Source organism: Tachyglossus aculeatus, chromosome 5 (assembly GCF_015852505.1).
Source record: "Tachyglossus aculeatus isolate mTacAcu1 chromosome 5, mTacAcu1.pri, whole genome shotgun sequence".
In the NCBI taxonomy this organism is placed as follows: Eukaryota; Metazoa; Chordata; class Mammalia; order Monotremata; family Tachyglossidae; genus Tachyglossus; species Tachyglossus aculeatus.
The window spans coordinates 47,977,002-47,999,925 of NC_052070.1; the positions used below are offsets into that span (position 1 = coordinate 47,977,002).

Consider the following 22,924-nt stretch of genomic DNA (forward strand, 5'->3'; position numbering starts at 1 on the left):
GTTCTCTGTCTCCCCCTTTCAGACTGTGAGCCCACTGTTGGGTAGGGACTGTCTCTATGTGTTGCCAATTTGTACTTCCCAAGCGCTTAGTACAGTGCTCTGCACATAGTAAGCGCTCAATAAATACGATTGATGATGATGATGAATAAAAATGAATGAATGAATGAATGAATAAATACGATTGACCGCTTCTCTGGGCCTCCGTTCCCTCCTCTGTAAAATGGGGGTGAAGATTGGGAGCCCCACGTGGGATCAACCTGGTCACCTTGTAAATCCCCCAGCGCTCAGAACAGTGCTTTGCGCACAGTAAGCGCTTAATAAACGCCATCATCTGTTTGTACATATTTATTACTCTATTTATTTATTTATTTTATTTGTACCTATCTATTCTATTTATTTTATTTTGTTAGTATGTTTGGTTTCGTTCTCTGTCTCCCCCTTTCAGACTGTGAGCCCACTGTTGGGTAGGGACTGTCTCTATGTGTTGCCAATTTGTACTTCCCAAGCGCTTAGTACAGTGCTCTGCACATAGTAAGCGCTCAATAAATACGATTGATGATGAATAAAAATGAATGAATGAATGAATGAATAAATACGATTGACCGCTTCTCTGGGCCTCCGTTCCCTCCTCTGTAAAATGGGGGTGAAGATTGGGAGCCCCACGTGGGGTCAACCTGGTCACCTTGTAAATCCCCCAGCGCTCAGAACAGTGCTTTGCGCATAGTAAGCGCTTAATAAACGCCATCATGTTTGCACATATTTATTACTCTATTTATTTATTTTACTTGTACCTATCTATTCTATTTATTTTATTTTGTTAGTATGTTTTTTTTTTTCTCTGTCTCCCCCTTTTCGACTGTGAGCCCACTGTTGGGTAGGGACTGTCTCTAGATGTTGCCAACTTGTGCTTCCCAAGCGCTCGGTCCAGTGCTCTGCACATGGTAAGCGCTCAATAAATAGGATTGATTGATTGATCATCATGCTTATTATTAAGAAATAGGATGGAGGGGGTGCAGGATTTTTTGTGGTCCCGCCCCCTTCCCCCGACGTCATGGGGTCCCGGTGGATTCAGTCAATCCACGTGACGGTGGGTGAATTGGGGGGGCCGCGGACGGTCCCCCCCGCTCCCATGGGGCCCGCAACGGCGGCGGCCGAGGCCTGCGCGGGCAGGGCCGCGGCCTGACCCGCGGAAAGACTGACCCGCGGACGGACAGACCCGCGGAAAGACCGCCGACCAAACCGGCCGCGGCCCGGCCCGGCCCAGGCCATGGCGACGGCCGCCCAGCACAAGGAGAACACGCTGCTGCACCTCTTTGCCGGCGGGTGAGCCAGGGGGCCCGGCCCTTCCAATCTATCAATCAATCAATCCTATTTATTGACCCTTACTGTGTGCTGAGCGCTTGGGAATCAATCAGTCAGTCCTATTTGTTGACCCTTACTGTGTGCTGAGCACTGGGCTGAGCCCTTGGGAATCAATCAGTCAGTCCTATTTGTTGACCCTTACTGTGTGCAGAGCACTGGGCTGAGCCCTTGGGAATCAATCAATCCTATTTATTGACCCTTACTGAGCGCTTGGGAATCAGTCAATCAGTCCTATTTATTGACCCTTACTGTGTGCTGAGCGCTTGGGAATCAATCAGTCAGTCCTATTTGTTGACCCTTACTGTGTGCTGAGCACTGGGCTGAGCCCTTGGGAATCAATCAGTCAGTCCTATTTGTTGACCCTTACTGTGTGCAGAGCACTGGGCTGAGCCCTTGGGAATCAATCAATCCTATTTATTGACCCTTACTGAGCGCTTGGGAATCAGTCAATCAGTCCTATTTATTGACCCTTACTGTGTGCTGTGCGCTTGGGAATCAATCAGTCAGTCGTATTTGTTGACCCTTACTGTGTGCAGAGCGGTGGGCTGAGCGCTTGGGAATCAATCAATCCTATTTATTGACCCTTACTGTGTGCAGAGCACTGGGCTGAGCCCTTGGGAATCAATCAATCCTATTTATTGACCCTTACTGTGCGCGGAGCACTCGACTGAGCGCCTGGGAATCAATCAATCAATCCTGTTTATTGACCCTTACTGTGTGCTGAGCGCTTGGGAATCAATCAGTCAGTCCTATTTGTTGACCCTTACTGTGTGCAGAGCACTGGACTGAGCCCTTGGGAATCAATCAATCCTATTTATTGACCCTTACTGTGTGCCGAGCACTGGGCTGAGCCCTTGGGAATCAATCAGTCAGTCCTATTTGTTGACCCTTACTGTGTGCAGAGCACTGGGCTGAGCGCTTGGGAATCAGTCAGTCCTATTTATTGACCCTTACTGTGTGCAGAGCACTGGGCTGAGCGCTTGGGAATCAGTCAATCCTGTTTATTAACCCTTACTGTGTGCAGAGCACTGGGCTGAGCGCTTGGGAATCAATCCTATTTATTGACCCTTACTGTGTGCGGAGCACTCGACTGAGCGCTTGGGAATCAGTCAATCAGTCCTATTTATTTACCCTTACTGTGTGCTGAGCGCTTGGGAATCAATCAGTCAATCCTATTTGTTGACCCTTACTGTGTGCAGAGCGGTGGGCTGAGCGCTTGGGAATCAATCAATCCTATTTATTGACCCTTACTGTGTGCAGAGCACTGGGCTGAGCCCTTGGGAATCAATCAATCCTATTTATTGACCCTTACTGTGCGCGGAGCACTCGACTGAGCGCTTGGGAATCAATCAATCAATCCTGTTTATTGACCCTTACTGTGTGCTGAGCGCTTGGGAATCAATCAGTCAGTCCTATTTGTTGACCCTTACTGTGTGCAGAGCACTGGACTGAGCCCTTGGGAATCAATCAATCCTATTTATTGACCCTTACGGTGTGCAGAGCACTGGACTGAGCGCTTGGGAATCAATCAATCCTATTTATTAACCCTTACTGTGTGCAGAGCACTGGGCTGAGCGCTTGGGAATCAATCCTATTTATTGACCCTTACTGTGTGCAGAGCACTGGGCTGAGCGCTTGGGAATCAGTCAGTCCTATTTATTTACCCTTACTGTGTGCAGAGCACTGGCCTGAGCGCTTGGGAATCAGTCAATCCTATTTATTAACCTTTACTGTGTGCAGAGCACTGGCCTGAGCGCTTGGGAATCAGTCAATCCTATTTATTAACCTTTACTGTGTGCAGAGCACTGGGCTGAGCGCTTGGGAATCAATCAATCAGTTCTATTTATTTACCCTTACTGTGTGCAGAGCACTGGGCTGAGCGCTTGGGAATCAATCAATCAATCCTATTTATTTACCCTTACTGTGTGCAGAGCACTGGACTGAGCGCTTGGGAATCAGTCAATCAATCCTATTTATTTACCCTTACTGTGTGCAGAGCACTGGACTGAGCGCTTGGGAATCAGTCAATCAATCCTATTTATTTACCCTTACTGTGTGCAGAGCACTGGGCTGAGCGCTTGGGAATCAGTCAATCCTATTTATTAACCCTTACTGTGTGCAGAGCACTGGGCTGAGCCCTTGGGAATCAATCCTATTTATTTACCCTTACTGTGTGCAGAGCACTGGGCTGAGCGCTTGGGAATCAATCAATCCTATTTATTAACCCTTACTGTGTGCAGAGCACTGGGCTGAGCCCTTGGGAATCAATCCTATTTATTTACCCTTACTGTGTGCAGAGCACTGGGCTGAACGCTTGGGAATCAATCAGTCCTATTTATTGACCCTTACTGTGTGCGGAGCACTGGGCTGAGCGCTTGGGAATCAATCAATCCTATTTATTTACCCTTACTGTGTGCAGAGCACTGGGCTGAGCGCTTGGGAATCAATCAATCCTATTTATTAACCCTTACTGTGTGCAGAGCACTGGGCTGAGCCCTTGGGAATCAATCCTATTTATTTACCCTTACTGTGCGCAGAGCACTGGGCTGAGCGCTTGGGAATCAATCAGTCCTATTTATTGACCCTTACTGTGTGCAGAGCACTGGGCTGAGCGCTTGGGAATCAATCAATCCTATTTATTGACCCTTACTGTGTGCAGAGCACTGGGCTGAGCGCTTGGGAATCAATCAGTCCTATTTATTAACCCTTACTGTGTGCAGAGCACTGGGCTGAGCGCTTGGGAATCAGTCAATCCTATTTATTAACCCTTACTGTGTGCAGAGCACTGGGCTGAGCGCTTGGGAATCAGTCAGTCAATCCTATTTATTAACCCTTACTGTATGCAGAGCACTGGAGTAAGCGCTTGGGAAGTACAAGTTGGCAACATGGAGAGACGGTCCCTACCCAACAGCGGGCTCACAGTCTAGAAGGGGGAGACAGACAACAAAACAAAACATATTAAAAAAAAATATATATATATATATGTGTGTGTATATATATATATATACATATATGTGTGTGTGTATATATATGCAAAGAAATCAATCAATCAGTCGTATTTATTGAGCGCTTACTGTGTGCAGAGCACTGGACTAAGCGCTTGGGAATCAATCAATCAATCCTATTTATTAACCCTTACTGTGTGCAGAGCACTGGACTAAGCGCTTGGGAAGTACAAGGTGGCAACACATAGAGACGGTCCCTACCCAACAGTGGGCTCACAGTCTAGAAAGGGGAGACAGACAACAAAACAAAACATATTAAATATATATGTACATATATATATGTATATATATATATGTGTGTGTATATATATATATATATATATATATACATATATACACATGTATACGGGACTTCCTCCGCCCCGAGGAGCCCCCTCGGATACTAGACTGCGAGCCCACTGTTGGGTAGGGACCGTCTCCAGAGAATAATGATAAAGCGCTTACTGTGTGCAGAGCACTGGACTAAGCGCTTTAGGAAGCCCGAGTTGGCAACATCTAGAGACGGTCCCTACCCAACAGCGGGCTCACAGCCTAGAAGGGGGAGACAGACAACAAAACATATTAAGTATATATACATATATATATATATATATATGTGTGTGTGTGTGTGTATATATGCAGAGCAATCAATCAGTCGTATTTATTGAGCGCTTACTGTGTGCAGAGCACTGGACTAAGCGCTTGGGAATCAATCAATCAATCGTATTGAGTGCTTACTGTGTGCAGAGCACTGGCCTAAGTGATTGGGAAGTACAAGTTGGCAACATGGAGAGACGGTCCCTACCCAACAGTGGGCTCACAGTCTAGAAGGGGGAGACAGACAACAAACCAAAACATATTAAATATATATGTATATATACACATACATACATATATGTATATATATACATACATACATATGTATATGTATATCCAGAAACGCTCTGGGCATGTTACTCCCCTCCTCAAAAATCTCCAGTGGCTACCAATCAATCTGCGCATCAGGCAGAAACTCCTCACCCTGGGCTTCAAGGCTCTCCATCATCACCTCGCCCCCTCCTACCTCACCTCCCTTCTCTCCTTCTACAGCCCAGCCCGCACCCTCCGCTCCTCCGCCGCTAATCTCCTCACCGTACCTCGTTCTCGCCTGTCCCGCCATCGACACCCAGCCCACGTCATCCCCCGGGCCTGGAATGCCCTCCCTCTGCCCATCCACCAAGCTAGCTCTCTTCCTCCCTTCAAGGCCCTACTGAGAGCCTTCCTCCTCCAGGAGGCCTTCCCAGACTGAGCCCCTTCCTTCCTCTCCCCTTCATCCCCCTCTCCATCCCCCCCGTCTTACCTCCTTCCCTTCCCCACAGCACCTGTATATATGTATATATGTTTGTACGTATTTATTACTCTATTTATTTTACATATCTATTCTATTTATTTTATTTTGTTAATATGTTTGGTTTTGTTCTCTGTCTCCCCCTTCTAGACTGTGAGCCCACTGTTGGGTAGGGACCGTCTCTATATGTTGCCAACTTGGACTTCCCAAGCGCTTAGTACAGTGCTCTACACACAGTAAGCGCTCAATAAATACGATTGATTGATTGATAGTACAGTGCTCTGCACACAGTAAGTGCTCAATAAATACGATTGATTGATGTGCGGGATTCCTTGCCCTCCATGTGGATGCTCCCCTACTTCCGGCCCTTAACCTCTGCCCCCCCCTCCTTTACCTTTCATTCATTCATTCATTCATTCAGTCGTATTTATTGAGCACTTACTGTGTGCAGAGCACTGGACTGAGCGCTTGGGAAGTACAAGTTGGCAACATAGAGAGACGGTCCCTACCCAACAGTGGGCTCACAGTTTATTGAGAGCTTACTGTGTGCAGAGCACTGGACTGAGCTCTTGGGAAGTACAAGTTGGCAACATAGAGAGACGGTCCCTACCCAACAGTGGGCTCACAGTCTAGAAGGGGGAGACAGAGAACAAAACAAAACATATCAACAAAATAAAGTAAATAGAATAAATATGTACAAATAAAATATATAGAGTAAGTAATGCGCACAAACATATACAGGTGCTGTGGGGAGGGGAAGGAGGTAAGGCGGGGGCTCAATTGTATTTATTGAGCGCTTACTGTGTGCAGAGCACTGGGCTAAGCACTTGGGAAGTCCAAGTTAGCAACATATAGAGACGGTCCCTACCCACCAACGGGCTCCACCCCCCGACCTTCAGCCTTTCTCTCCCCACCCCTGACCAGTACCTTTCTTCTGCCCAGCTCCGACCCCCAGTTTCCCGCTGCTCACCTCCGACCCCCAGTTTCCCCCTGCCCACCTCCCACCCCCAGCTTCCCCCTGCCCACCTCCGACCCCCTGTTTCCCTCTGCCCACCTCCGACTCCGTTTCCCTCTGCCCACCTCCGACCCCTAGGTTCCCTCTGCCCACCTCCGACCCCCAGCTTCCCTCTGTCCACCTCCGACCCCCAGCTTCCCTCTGCCCACCTCTGACCCCCAGTTTCCCCCTGCCCACCCCCCGACCCCCAACTTTCCTCTCCCCTTCACCCATTTGTCCCAGACGGTTCCACACCCATGTTCCCTCTTCCCGCACGTGCGGGCCTTGCCTAACCTACCTCCTGCCCCTTTTCCGGCGCCTGGCCCCTTTTCCATCCCATTCATTCATGCAATCGCTTTTATTGAGCTCTTACTGTGTTCAGGGTACTGTACTAAGCGCTTGGGAGAATCCCGGCTCCGCCACTTGTCTGCTCTGAGGCCTTTGGGGAAGTCATTTCTGGCCCTCGGTTACCTCATCTATAAAATGGGGATTGAGACTGCGAGCCACACGTGGGACAGGGAATGCGTCCAACGAATTTGCTTTATCCGCCCCAGCGCTGAGTGCAGTGCTTAGCACAAAATAAGAACTTAACAAATACCACATTTTTTATTATTATTCTCCGGGCCTCAGTTACCTCGTCTGTCAATCGGGGATTGAGACTACAAGCCCCAAGTGGGACAGGGAATGCATCCAACCCAATTTGCTGTATCCGCCCCAGCGCTTAGTGCAGTGCTTAGCACAAAGTAAGCGCTTAACAAATACATTTATCATTATTATTATTATTCTCCGGGCCTCAGTTACCTCGTCTGTCAGTTGGGGATTGAGACTACAAGCCCCCCGTGGGACAGGGAATGTGTCCAACCCAATTTGCTGTATCCGCCCCAGCGCTTAGTACAGTGCCTGGTACATAGTAAGCGCTTAACAAATACCAGAATTATTATTACAACACAACAATAAACAGACACATTCCGGGCCCACAAAGAGCTGACATTTCCATGTCCTCCACCTCAGGCCCAGGTTATGTTTCCATCCCCAATGGTGTGCGTGGGACGCCCCCCCTTTAGTCCCCAGTCCCCTTGACCTTGCTCTTTAATAATAATAATGATAATAATGGCATTTGTTAAGCACTTACTATGTGCCACGAACAGTTCTAAGCACTGGAGGGGGATACAAGGTCATCAGGTTGTCCCACATGGGACTCACAGTCTTAATCCCCATTTTCCAGATGAGGTAACAGGCGCAGAGAAGTCAAGTGACTTGCCCAAAGTCACACAGCTGATAGAGAAGCAGCGTGGCTCAGTGGAAAGAGCCCGGGCTCGGGAGTCAGAGGTCATGGGTTCAAATTCCGGCCCTGCCAATTATCAGCTTTTCCCCTTGGAGTCTGTGCATGATTTGAGGGAATATGCCAAGAAAGGAGTGTAATATCCCTTCTCCCCCTGTCAGTTAGACCCGACTGATGTTTGCCCTCAAAACTTTTTGGTCCAGCTGGTACTGTTGCCTGGCATTGGGTTTTTATGCATCTTGCTCTCAGATCACCACTTTTTTATGGTATGGCGCTTACACCGTGCCAGGCAATGTACTAAGCATAGGTAGATACAAGAGAGTCAGGTTGGGCCCAGTCCATGACCCACATGGGGCTCACAGTCTTAACCCATATTCTGCAGGTGAGATTGAGGCCCAGAGAAGTGAAGCAACTTCCCCGAAGTCACCTAGCACACAAGTGGCAGAACTGGGATTAGAGGCCAACTCCTTCCAACTCCCAGGCCCCGTGCTCCATCCACGAATCCACTCTGCTTCCCGTTCTTGGCTTTCCAGACCGCTCCAGCTCCCCTGTGCTGGGGGATTTTCAGTCCTTCCTGCGATTTGTCACCCTGTATTGGAGTCCCAGAATGGTTATTTTCTTTAGCACTTAATTTGTCCAAGTCTTCTGTGAATGTCAGAGGTTTCTTGCTCTGTGGTAAAAGGACCCAGTAGCCATTCAAAAGGGGGTGGCCTTTAGCAGCTGTGAAAGCTTCAACATCACCACCGACCTCACCATCATGAGCTGAAAATTGAGTAGGCCATTCTTTTTATAAATAGCTGCTAAATAGGTGTGACCGAATGGGTGTGTGTCATGACTGGCATTGATATTTTAGGTAAATTCGAGTTGCTGTGGCTCATCTTCTTTACTGTAAACTGTAAGCTCCTTGTGGGCAGGGATCTTCTGCCAAGTCTGTTGGACTTTTCCAAGTGCTTAGTGCAGTATTGTGCACACAAGTAACACTCAGTAAATACCACTGATTGAGTGAAAGAGACAGCACTACTTTGGATTTGTGTGGGTTACAGGAATGATGATGATGATGGCATTTATTAAGCGCTTACTATGTGTAAAGCACTGGTCTAAGTGCTGGGGACGTTACAAGGTCACTTCCTCCAAGAGGCCTTCCCAGACTGAGCCCCCTTTTTCCTCTCCTCCTCCCCATCCCCCCGGCCCTACCTCCTTCCCCATCCCACAGCACTTGCATATATATTTGTACAGATTTATTACTCTATTTATTTTACTTGTACATATTTACTGTTCTATTTATTTTGTTAATGATGTGCACATAGCTTTAATTCTATTTGTTCTGACCACTTTGACACCTGTCTGCATGTTTTGTTTTGTTGTCTGTCTCTCCCTTCTAGACTGTGAGCCCGTTGTGGGTAGGGACCATCTCTATATGTTGCCAACTTGTACTTCCCAAGCGCTTAGTACAGTGCTCTGCACACAGTAAGTGCTCAATAAATACGATTGAATGAATGAAAAGGTGATTAGGTTGTACCACGGGGGGCTCACAGTCTTAATCCCCATTTTACAGATGAGGGAACTGAGGCCCAGAGAAGTGAAGTGACTTGCCCAAAGTCACACAGCTGACAATTGCTGGAGATGGGATTTGAACCCATGACCTCTGACTCCATAGCCCGGGCTCTTCCCACTGAGCTACACTGTTTCTCTTACAGGAATGTTCTGGGTCCCGACTGTTTTTACTGGGGCTATGCGTCTTGAGAGAAGTCTTTAATTTTTATGTGAATTCCTATCAGAGTCTTGCTTTTTTGTAACCTCATTCACTGTGGTTCCCCTGATTCAGTACTTGCAAAGTGACTCGAAGCAGCACCACCGTGTTAAGTGTCGACAGGAAGATAATTTACCGAGGCTTGTAAATTGGGACCATTATGAGAAGTAGCATGGCCTAGTGGAAAGAGCACGGGTTTGGGAGTCAGAGGTCATGGGTTCTAATCCCAGTTTCGCCACTTGTCAGCTGTGTGAGTTTGTGCAAGTCACTTCTCTGTGCCTTAGTTACCTCGTCTGTAAAATCGGGATTAAGATTATGAGCCCTACGTGAGACAACCTGATAACTGTGTATTTACCGCAGCGCTTCCAACAGGGCTTGGCACATAGTAAGCGCTTAGTACGGTGCTTTGCACACAGTAAGTGCCCAATAAATACAATTGAATGAGTGAATAGTAAGTGAATAGTAAGCGCTTAACAATTATTATTATTATTACAGTGCTAAAGCTTTTAAATATAATAAACCAAAAACATCTCACTGTGATCATTCAGGATTTCCTTTCCCTTATCTGCACCCTCCAAAAAAAGGATCCTCAAACACGTGACTTGCTACTTGTACCCTCCTAAGCGCTAAGTTCAGTGCCCAGCAGCCTGGTATTGAAGAAATGCCAGTGATTGATATGCTGATTCTGGCTTTGGGAGTTGTGCACCCCCAAGCACTTACTACAGTGCCTGGCCCACAGTAAGCCATCAATAAATAACACTGACTGATTAAAGTGGTGATTCTTCAGCCTTGTTCATCCCAGATAGTGGAACTGGGAGATTTGGACAGTTTGGGAGATGCGGAGTCACATTTAAAAACAAAGCTTCCCTCCACTGGTCTGTAGGAATTTGCTGTACTGTGACTGTTTACTAATTATGGTAGTCAGTAAATGTTTACTATATACTAAGCATTAAGGTAGATGGTGATGGACTTCCCTGTCATGAGCAGCAAATGAGGAATTGATTATTGTGATAGGGGGCATGGAATAGTTACAAGATCATTAGATCAGACATAGTCCCTGTCCCAGGATGCTCCACAATCTGGTAGGGAGACTGTGGTTGAGCACTTGCTGTATTTTGTACACCTCTTATCCTACGTTTACTCCCCAATGACCTTGAAATTTTACAGAAAGAGGATTACCTTCTGATTACGATTAGCAATAATGGAAACTAAATGGTGGCAGTTTCCACAGCAGTGCTTTAATCCAATCTGCAAAATAGGATATCCCCTTTTAGAAATAAGTCTAAAGCTTGCTTTGACACTATTCAATCATTTATGTGCATATTGAAAACAATTTGAATTTTTTTAAGTTTGATTAAAACTTGACATTATCGATATAAGTAGAAATTTAACAAATGAAGCAATAGCTCTTTTGATACATTTGAATATAAAGAAAAAAATCAAGTCTTTGAAACCACTTAATATTTCTAGTATGAAAATCAGGTGCTAAAGCAGGTTATGTAACTGACTGCAATAATAACCACCGGTAAATCTGAGGAAGTATTCCTTTACAGTGCCCTCTAGGTGCTGCTTTTTCTTTTAGGACACAACTCTTATTTTTGTTACAAAAAGCACCTTAGGTGTGTATAAATTGTTGAAATTTAAGAATTGCAGTTTAGGATAGAAAAAATACTTGAAAAATTTAATATGTTTATAGCTTACTGATCTCAGCTTATTGCCGGATACCCAAGTTACACATTCTGATTGTTAGGATTCTCAGCCAAAAATCAGTGGTGCCAAGCTTTGAAGGGCATTCGCGGTCAAAATGATTCACTCTGGTGCATCTCTCCAGGTCAAAGTTGGGACCATGAGGATAAATTTACAACGTTCTGTATTTTATATATACACAGAGCTTGAGTCTCCACTGTTGTCCATCTGGTATCTTTCCAAGGAACTAAAATTCACATGATTTACATAGCTAAAAGAAACTGAGCCACAGCATTTTAAAGATGCTTATCACATATGTCTTAAGTTTGAGGAATCTCTACTTTTGAACAGTTGTCTTTCTAGGTGATCTTCAGCATTGTGATCAATCACTTAGGAAGTATATTATGTTCAGGGCTTACAAGGTATCATGGTGTCTGCCACTCTAAGAGTTTAGGAGAGGAGGTAAAACACAGAAGTTAACTTGGAATAAAGTGGTAAGCTTAGAAGAATACAGTAATAAGTGAAGAAACTTGAAAATAGTGCTAAGGTACAACTGTTGAATTCAAGATTCAGCCTAGGGTACTTCTGAATGAAAATCTGTACATGATAAAGAGCTTCACCAGTGAACTCTCCCTGGGAGTTTTGGGGATTCAAAAAGAGGTTGATTCAAAAAGAGATGGATTGATTGATAATAATTACGGTATTTGTTAAGCCCTTACTATGTGCAGAGCACTGTCCTAAGAGATTGGGAGAGTACAATACAACAAGAAGCAGCGTGGCTTAGTGGAAAGAGCATGGGTTTGGGAGTCGGAGGTCATGGGTTCTAATCCCAGCTCCACCACTTGTCAGCTGTGTGGCTTTGGGTAAATCACTTAACTTCTCTGTGCCTCAGTTACCTCATCTATAAAATATTTGTACATATTTATTACTCTATTTTATTTGTACATATTTATTACTCTATTTTATTTGTACATATTTATTACTCTATTTTATTTGTACATATTTATTACTCTATTTTATTTGTACATATTTATTACTCTGTTTTATTAATGATGTGTATATAGCTATAATTCTATTTATTCTGATGGTATTGACACCTGTCTACTTGTTTTGTTGTCTGTCTCCCTCTTCTAGACTGTGAGCCTGTTATTGGGTAGGGACCATCTCTATAAGTTGCCTATTTGTACTTCCATGCGCTTAGTACAGTGTTCTGCACACAGTAAGTGCTCAATAAATACAATTGAATGAATGAATGAATAAAATGGGGATTAAGACTGAGCCCTATGTGGGACCATCTGATCACCTTGTATCCCCCCCAGTTAATAGAACAGTGCTTTGCACATAGTAAGTGCTTAAAAAATACCATCATTATTAACAAGCTTACAGTCTAGCGGGAAGAAGGAGGGAGAGGGAGCCCCAGGCACCATTGTTTATTTCTGATTAAATTGGTAGCGCAAATAAGGTGAAAGCTAAAGAAAGTTAGCAGTTATTATAGTAGGAGTAGTGATCGTTGTTGCCTCTATTGGCCAAACACTTGGGAAGTACAGACTGTGTAAGTGACAGGTTCTTTACCCACAAGGAGTTTACACTGTGAACAAGAGATAGCGGCATACAAATAGTTTCATTGAGAATGGTTAAAATTGAACAGGTATGGGGACATGAGTACTACATAGAGTGTAAATAAGCTCATAAATGTTAGGGTTGGTTGAAAGGGAAGATATATTTCAGGATGCTGGAAAATTAACGAGGCAAACAAACTTGTGGGAGGAGGTGGGATTTAAGAAAAGTGATAATTATAATAATGGCATTTATTAAGCACTTACTATGTGCAAAGCTCTGTTCTAAGCGCTGGGGAGGTTATAAGGTGATCAGGTTGTCCCACGGGGGCGCTTACAGAAGTAGCTTGGTCTAGTGGATAGAGCATGAGCCCAGGAGTTAGAAGGACCTGGGTTCTGTTTCTGGCTCCACCACTTATCTGCTGTGGGAACTTGGGCAAATCCCTTAATTTCTCTGTGCCTGTTACGTCATCTGAAAAATGGGGGTTAAGAGTGAGGTCTATGTGGGACATGGACTGTATCGATCAATTGTATTTATTGAGTGCTTACTCATTCATTCAGTTGTATTTATTGAGCACTTACTGTGTACAAAACACTGTACTAAGTGCTTGGGAGAGTTCAACAGATACATTCCCTGCCCACAATGAGCTCACAGTCTAGAGGGGGAGACACATTAATATACATACATACATAAATTACAGGTGTATACATGTGCTGTGGGGCTGGAAGGGAGGACTGTGAGCCCACTGTTGGGTAGGGACCATCTCTATATGTTGCCAACTTGTACTTCCCAAGTGCTTAGTACAGTGCTCTGCACACAGTAAGCACTCAATAAATACAATTGATTGATTGATGAATGAAGGGAGCAAGTCGGTGATGCAGAAGTGAGTGGGAGGAGAGGAGGGTTTAGGGAAGGCTTCTTAGAGGAGGTGTGCCTTCAATGAGGCTTTAAAGTGGGGGAGACCAATTATCTGTCTATGAGGAGGGAGGGCGTTCCAAGCCAGAGGAGGGATGTGGGCCCCACGTGGGACAACCTGATCGCCTTGTATGCCCCCAAGCGCTTAGAACAGTGCTTTGCACATAGTAAGCACTTAACAAATGCCATCATTATTATTATTATGTGGGCGAGAGGTCCGCGATGAGAGCAGTATATTAAGCGCTTGGGAGAGTACAATATAACAGAGTTGGAAAACGTGTTCTTTGCCCACAATAAGTTTACAGTCTGTAAACTGTAAACTGTGTGCAGTGTACAACCTGTGTATACAGTGTATACAACCTGATTAGCTTGTATCTATCCCAGCACTTAGTACAGTACCTGGTGCATAGTAAGTACTTAGTTAATAGAGAGAGAGACAGTGCATGTGCATGCATTTGCCAGTGGTCTGTTTGATGTGGAAAGGGAGTTCCAAGCCAGGGAGACCAGCAGAACAGTTGAGTGAAATTCAAGAGGGTAAAATATGAATTCTTCACAAGTATTTTCAGTTAGTAAGAACCTTGGAAATACATAGTTTTCTGAAACTGATCTCAGAACACCCAAATATTTCTGTTTTGTAAATTTATATGCTCCTTTCAAAGTGCCAAACTTCAGTTAGCTGATCATTATCATCATCATTACCATTAAATATCATCAGTTACCATTAAATATCATCAATGGTTTTTAATCAGAATTTACAATCTAGCAAAGCAGATGGACACTCAAATTACAGCTACAATGAACTAATAGAGTATAAAGATATGAACATAAGTCCTATGGGGTTGTGGGGCCTGAGGTGAGGCAGAAATGCTGAAGAGGCAGTTAGGGGGAAAGTAAAGAGGGGAGATTAGTAGACTAGGAATCAGTTGGGAAGATCTCCTGGGGGAGATGTAGTTTCAGAGGGTTTTTGAAGATGTAGAGATGATCTGATGAGCTAGAAACAGGAGGGGTTCTGGGCAGGAAGGAGGTATGTTGCCTATAGAGGGGAAATGCCTTGTTTAGGAGTCAACCATTACCTGGGTGGAATTTCGAAATTTTTTTTTTTTGGTAGTAGTCAACTTCTAAATGTCTCAAATTACTTAGAAATTCTTGACACGCAAAACTGAAAGTAGGGTGTGAACCTAAATTTTATTTTTGAGGAGTTTTTAACTTTCACTCATAGTTATCTTCGTAATGACTGGGGGATGTTTGGTGATATATATTCCTATAAACTACTCCTACCTCCTAACTAGTTTTCATATAGTGAATTCTCATGAGCACTTCCAAGCCACTTAAAATAGTAGTTTTTTTGTTTGTTTTTATGGTATTTGTTAAGCGTTTACTACACATCAAAAACTGTTCTAAGTGCTAGGGGGGTAGGTACAAGCCAGTTACATTGGACACAGTCCCTGTCCCTCATGGAGCTCACAAGAAGGAGCAGGTAGGATGGAGAACGGGTATTTAATCCCCATTTTACAGTTGAGGAAACTGAGGCACAGAGAAGGTAACTTGTCCAAGATCGCACAGCCATTAATTGTCAGAGCCAGGATTAGAACCTAGGTCCTCTGAGTCCCAGGCCCGTGCTCTTTCCACCAGGCCATGCTGCATCTGTTGATCCAAACATGAGCACTGCTGTAATTAACTGACTTTATCTGAAGCCGGTGAAAGACAAAAGCAGTCTTAATATTGTAAAATCAGAAAAACGGAGAGAGAAATAACTTGGATAAACTTCCGATTGGGATAGTGTTTAGCTTCTTGTGCATCTAGATTGGTTTTAGGATTGTTATAGTTACTCAGATTCACTGTGGGAAAATAAATAACTGCGTAAAATGCTATTGTTTTAGTACACACAACATTTGCTAAGTGATTCTTATTTTAACACTTTCTTTCGTCATTTGTTTTAAAAAGGTCAATTCTGACCAGTGTCCCCTGTGTGTTACTGTTGTGGCATGTGACTTGATGTAGAAAAACAACTTGAAACTTTCCATTGCAAATTAAACTTGGTCATTCCGGGTGTACAGGCAGTAACCACTGTTTTTTGAGATATGTTTTATATATCCTTTCCCAAGGAATGACTTTATGATGCCAGTGACAAGGGAGGGCTTGACTAAATGATAAATAGCATTCCCTGTTGATACACATTGTAGTCAGTTATTTCATTCATCTAACGGTATCAGATTTTAAGTTTGTGGGGTTTTTTTAAATCACTGAAAGGAAAGAGGCCTTATCCAAATGTTCCCAAGTTATTCCATATTAAAAGTCATTCTTTGGATTTTTTTACATCAGGAATGCTTCAAAATGGCTAGCCTGAAGAAGTGAAGGTTTAGAGGTAACAATTATGTCTTCAAGTATATTAAAGGTATTTATGAAAGCCAGTTCATTTCCAGGAAGGGCTTAAAATTTAGTTGTGCAAAATAAAAGCCACTTAACTCTGAAATCCCCCTAATCTGTCAGACCAATGCTTTCCCCACTTTCAAAGCTTTAATGTCTCCCCTCCCCCAACAAACCTTCCCCTATGAAACCTCAACACCCCAAATCATATCAACTCATCAGCCAACTCTATCACTTATTTATTAATACCATCCCTTATTACTTATGTATAGAAGTATTCTCAATTGTACAGTCAATGTATTTTGAACATCCTATTTGTAATTTGACTTTTATGTCTGTCTTTAACATTAGAGTGTAGATTCCTTGTGGGCAGGGATCATGTCTCCTGCTTTTGTCGTACTTTCCCAAGCACTCAGTGTAGTGCATTGCACCCAGGGAGTGCTCAGTAAATTCATTTACTACCACTACTAGAATAAACCACCAAGGAAAGTAGTAGAGTGTCTGTCCCTGGAGAGCTTTAATAAAAGAATAGTCAATCACCTGTCAATCAAGTGCATAAGTAATGCAGAAGGAAGGGGTAATAAAGTGGGAAAATGAGAGGTTCAAAGTCAAATTATAAATAGGATGTTGAGAATAAATTGACTGTACAATTGAGTATACATAAATAAGTGAAAAGGAGGGATGGCTGATGAGTTGATGTGATTTGGTGTGTTGGGATTTAATGGGGGAAGACAAGTATATATTAGGAGAAGCAGAGTGTCTTAGTGGAAAGAGCCCGGGCTTGGGAGTCAGAGGTCATGGGTTCTAATGCCCACTCTGCCACTTGTCTGCTGTGTGCCCTTGGGCAACCCACTTCACTTCTGTGTCTCAGTTGTCTCACTGTAAAAAGGAGGTTAAGACTGTGAGCCCTATGTGAGACAGGGACTGTGTCCAACCTGATTATCTTGTATCTGCCCCAGTACTTAATACAGTGCCTGGCACATAGTAAGCACTTAACAAATAGCAATTATAGGAACACTGCAACTGCGTCTGACAGACATGATTCAATTCCTCCACCCTTTAAGGTATTTGGCAATTTCTTCCTTCCCTTTCTTTTGCTGTCTTTATTACCCTGAAAAGACTACTGCACGTAAATTATCACCTTTTCAACTTTATTACTATTAATGTGCCATCAAGTCGTTTCCAATTCATAGTGACTTTCTCCAGAACGTCCTGTCCTCTGCCATAATCCTCAACCTTTCTAATGGTTCTTCCATTATCGTTGTTATAATTTCTATCCATCTAGCTGCTGGTCTGCCTCTTCCACGTTTTCCCTGGACTTTTCCTAGCATTAGTGTCTTCTCCAGAGAATTAGTCCTCCTAATTATGTGTCCAAAATATGCTAATCCAAGTCGAGCCATTTGGCCTTCCAAAGACCACTTTGGTTTAATTTGCTCCAAAATCCATTTGTTTGCTTTTTGGGCAGACTGCGGTATTCGCAAAAGCCTTTCCAACACCACATTTCGAAAGAATCAATTTTCTTTCTATCCTTTTTTTTTCCACTGTCCAGCTTTCTGATTCATACATTGTCACTGGAAACACCAGAGTTGACTATTTGTATTTTTGTGGCAATTGTTACATCAGCACATTTCATGAGTTTTTCCAGGCTTTTCATAGCACTTTACTTTTCTCAATTTTACTGGTCTTTTAAACCTCCACCTCAGTTCTGCATCCAAGAAACTAATTTTTCAAAAGAAATTTTAGATGGTCAGCCCATTAATTCTTCAATTTTGGGGGTTATGTTCCTGTTGAACCCTGGGTTAAGGAAAACTCAGATTACTAGTACCAGTGACTATAGGCACAACTATTTTTTTCTGACACTACATCATGTTCTCTCCACATTGGCACAGGTTGGGAGAGCATTCCCCAATTGTGCATTCTGTCTAAAATGTGTAGTGAAAACATACCCTAAATTAGAACTCCCTCTAGTAAATACATTTTAACATTAATTCATGCAAATGTTGCCAGACATTTATTGTTTGAAGTGAGACAGATGTTTTCATGGGTCAAGCAATTCTGTCCTTAACTACAACCCAAACACTAAATTAAAGCAATCGTACATTACATCCCGTTGAATCTGCTCATTTTCTTCCAGATGACACTTCCTGTGCCTTATCTCACTTGGGAATAGAGATGAAAATAGCTCACTGAATAAAGAAAATACTTTGCAGAACTCCCAGACCATTAAGAGAAGCAGCATCTGGGAAATAAAGGCAACTACACTTAGGAACATTAAAAAAAAAAAAACTATCAAGAGTCGAGGGCTTTGGAACATGTTTATCTGCTAGTTGGTATTCTGGAGGAAGGTTATTGTTTATGAAAATTAATTCAAGTACTAATGAAAAATGAAATTATTTTGTTATATGGAATTATGGAATACCTGGAAAACATGGATTACTACAGGTGACACCATAATAGGAGAACTTATAAAATTTCATAAGGTACTTGTTATAACAAGGTCTTTATAGCAAAGATAGGCACTGTTGTGATATTAGGGTATATAACTATTTCCTCTCAGTATGTAATACCAATTGAATTGAGGTTTCACCTAATATCTTAAATTTATATAAAGTATATTTTATGAGAAAAATGTTTATGTGGGATTAAAGGAAGAGATGGCCGGAGACATTAAATTATGTCTAAGATGGTTCAGTTGTAATTGTCCTCATTCCTTGGCAGGCAGACAAAAAGAAAAATGTTGATCATTGTTGGCTTTTTTGAATTATTAATAGAACCAGAGCTCACTGTGATGCAGTCTTTCATGTCTCTTGAATACATTTGATATTTCAGCCTCAAAGTGTGGTTTATTCTAATATTGGATTTATACAGAGTCCAAAACCCTGTTTGTTTTCCTAGTGAAGAGAAAAGAAAGTCTATTTCATCTGACCTAATGTACAGAAGAGAAGAAAATCTAATCATGACCATATTAATGTGCGTTAGCAAAAAGGTGGGAGAAGTAAAATGGAATATAATACTAATAACAGTTGTGTGATTTAAGAGCTTTCTGTGTGCCAAGCCCAGTAATAGGGCTGGGATAGATTTAGGATAATCAAGTTGGACACAGTTTAAGTAGGAGGGAAAATGGGCATTTAATTCCCATTTTGCAGATGAGAAAACTGAGGCACAGAGAAGTGAAGTGATTTGCCCAAGGATACAAGCAGTCAATCAGTCAATCGTATTTATTGAGCTCTAACTGTGTGCAGAGCACTGTACTAAGTACTTGGGAAGGACAAGTTGGCAACATATAGAGACAGTCCCTACCCAACAGTGGGCTCACAGTCTAAAAGGGGGAGACAGAGAACAAAACCAAACATACTAACAAAATAAAATAAATAGAATAGATATGTACAAGTAAAATAAATAAATAAATAAAGTAATAAATATGCACAAACATATATACATATATACAGTCAAGTGACAGAGCCGGGATTAGAACCCAGGTGTTCTTTCCCTTATACATCACCTTTGCTCTAGGATGTATACCCTTTATTCCCACCACTATCAGCCCCGTACTACTTACATACATATCTGTAATTTATTTTATGTTTCTCCCCCTCTAGACCATACGCTCTTTGTCTGCTCCTCCTTCCCTCCCCATCACCCCTACTCCCTCCCTCTGCTCTACCCCTCTCCCTGCCCCACAGCACTTGTGTATATATGTACATATTTATTATTCTATTTAGTTAATGATATGTATATATGTATGATTCTGTTTATATTGATGCAATTGATGCCTGTCCACTTGCTTTGTTTTGTTGTCTGTCTCCCCCCTTATAGACTGTGAGCCCATTGGATAGGGATTGTCTCTATTTGTTGCCAAATTGTACGTTCCAAGTGCTTAGTACAGTGCTCTGCACAAAGTAAGCACTCAGTAAATACAATTGAAAGAATGAATGAATAGGGAACGTGTCTACCAAATGTTGTACTCTCATAGGCTTAGTACAGTGATCTGTACACAACGCTCAATAAATATGATTGATTGGTTGCTTGTATTTGTAAAGTTGTTTGACTCAGAATAAGCAATTTGTAACTATTTTGTTAGTTGCCCCTACAAATGTGGAACTACTAGAAGTATTGAGCATTGACTGCTCAAGAAATTCTTCCATAAGAATAAAATTTTAAGTTATTTTAATAGTATTTATGTTGTAGTAGATCACTTGGTAATTTTGTTAGTTGCCCCGACAAATGTGGAACTGCTAGAATTTTTTTCTTTCTGAAAAAGTTTTCCCAATTTCATGGTGCTACCTTTTTATTCATGGTACATACCATAATAACCAAAATTTTTCCAGTGAAGAATAAAATCTCTCCCCACTTCAGTCTATACTTCACTCTGCTGCCCCGATTATCTTTCTGCAGAAACGCTTGGGCGTGTCACCCCCCCTCTTCAAAAATCTCCAGTGGTTGCCTATCAACCTTAGTATCATGTAAAAACTCCTCACTGTTGGCTTCAAAGCTCTCCATCACCTTGGCCCCTCTTACTTCACCTCCCTTCTCTCCTTCTAAAACCCAGCCCGCACCCTCCGCTCCTCTGCCGCTAACCTCCTCACTGTGCCTTGTTCTTGCCTTTCCTGCCATCAGTCCCTGGCCCAAGTCCTACCTCTGGCCTGGAAAGCCCTCCCTCCTGACATCCGCCAAACTAGCACACTTCCCCCACCTCAAAGCCTTGCTTAAGGCTAGCTCACCTCCTCCTGGAGGCCTTCCCAGACTGAGCCCACCCTTTTCTTCTGCTCCTCCTCCCTTCCCCATTGCCCCTACTCCCTCCCTCTGCTCTACTCCCCTCCCTGCCCCATAACACTTGTGTATATATGTACATATTCTATTTATTTCATTAATGATGTGTATATATAATTCTATTTATTTATATTGATGCTGTTGATGCCTGTCTACTTGTTTTGTTGTCTGTCTCCCCCTTTCCAGACTGTGGCCCGTTGTTGGGTCGGGACTGTCTCTGTTGCCGAATTGTACTTTCCAAGCGCTTAGTACAGTGTTCTGCACACAGTAAGCGCTCAATAAATATGATTGAATGAAAGTCATCAGGCGTTATCTTTAATTGGACAGCTGGGTCTCTGAAATTCTAAATTTCACCTCATGGCATAATTTACTATCTAGGTTAGTCATTCAGGGCTCAACAGTAAATCAATCAATCGTATTTATTGAGCACTTACTGTGTGCAGAGCACTTTACTAAGCGCTTGGGAAGTACAAGTTGGCAACATATAGAGACAGTCCCTACCCAACAGTGGGCTCACAGTCTAAAAGGGGGAGACAGAGAACAAAACGAAACATACTAACAAAATAAAATAAATAGAATAGATATGTACAAGTAAAATAAATAGAGTAATAAATATGTACAAACATATATACATATATACAGGTGCTGTCATTAAGTGCAGGGCAGTCCAGTAAAGTGCAGTAGTTCAGTGCTATGGAGATTACAAAGGAAATGGCAGACACGGTTAGATAAGGCATGATTGAGTCGACAAGAAAATTGATTTGTAATTGACCAAAAGCTACTTCTCTTATAATCTTTGAATAATGTAGTTAGAAATTGATTAACAAAGTTATCCTTAAAGGGAAACCTAGGTTGCCCCATTATCTGTTTTCCTTCTTTTGCCAAGTAATTATTTCAGTGATGATGTCTTGCAGTTCGATTATCTGCAACATATAGTCTAGCGATTTAAGTCATAATTGGGGAATTCTGTTCTCTGCTGCTTGAACCTGGCTTATAGAGGGACATTTCATGTTTCCTGGTGCTTGAACCTGATTTAAAGGGGGGACATTTCATGTTTTCTTTCTGATACACCGAGCTAATTAATTATTTTAGACTAAGGATAAAATTAGTATAAAACCCGAAGTCTTCTTTCTAGTGAAAATTTTGTCCTGAAATTTGAAAACTCAGTAACAAAATCCAGTTCTGAGTAGGATCCTTTTGTTGGTTCTGTATATATCAACACAGAGAGTGGAATATAGGAAAATAATGCATTCATTTAGTACTAGAACACTTACGTGTAGGTCTGTAATTTATTTATATTCAGTCCGTCTCTCCTTCAACGTGGGCATGGAATGTGTCTACCTACTCTGATATACTGTACTCTCCCAAGCGCCTAGTACAATGCTCTACACCTAGTAAGCACTCAATAAATACCACTAATGATAATGATGAGTGATTGACCAGTGCTTAGTACAGTTCTGTGCCCGCAGTAAGGGCTCAATAAGGAATTTCCTATTTTTCCAGAGCTTTTGGAGCAGATGCCAATCTATAACCTGTAAACCTATGAGGAAAATGCCCCACAACACAGCCATGCTTTTGAGGAATGTGGCTGTAATGTGCAGTTGGTCTGTATTGCATTTTTTCTAATATTGTTGAATTTTGCCTTACAGGTGTGGGGGCACCGTGGGTGCTATTTTCACCTGTCCTCTAGAAGTCATTAAGACAAGGCTTCAGTCCTCAAGATTAGCCCTCCGAACTGTCTACTACCCTCAAGTCCAACTAGGGACCATCAGTGGAGCAGGAATGGTCAGACCAACATCTGTAACACCTGGACTTTTACAAGTTCTGAAGTGAGTACAGATATTTTATTCTTCTTTGTGGTTCAGAGAGTCTCTAAAGCAATAAAATGAAATTTGGGGCTTGGGTGGTTTTGATCCAACATTCAGTATAA

At 42.7% G+C, this 22,924-nt stretch overlaps 1 protein-coding gene across 1 annotated transcript in view; it reads left to right on the plus strand.

The window, feature by feature from the left end:
- Positions 1–1,148: 1,148 nt before the first annotated feature.
- SLC25A33 (solute carrier family 25 member 33) overlaps positions 1,149–22,924 on the plus strand; it is a 36,199-nt gene continuing 14,423 nt past the window's right edge. Inside the window, exons 1-2 of the mRNA XM_038747109.1 lie at positions 1,149–1,323; positions 22,644–22,823. Of these exons, the coding sequence (XP_038603037.1) occupies positions 1,268–1,323; positions 22,644–22,823 (236 nt within the window). The 5' untranslated portion in view covers positions 1,149–1,267. The remainder of the gene's footprint in view (positions 1,324–22,643; positions 22,824–22,924) is intronic.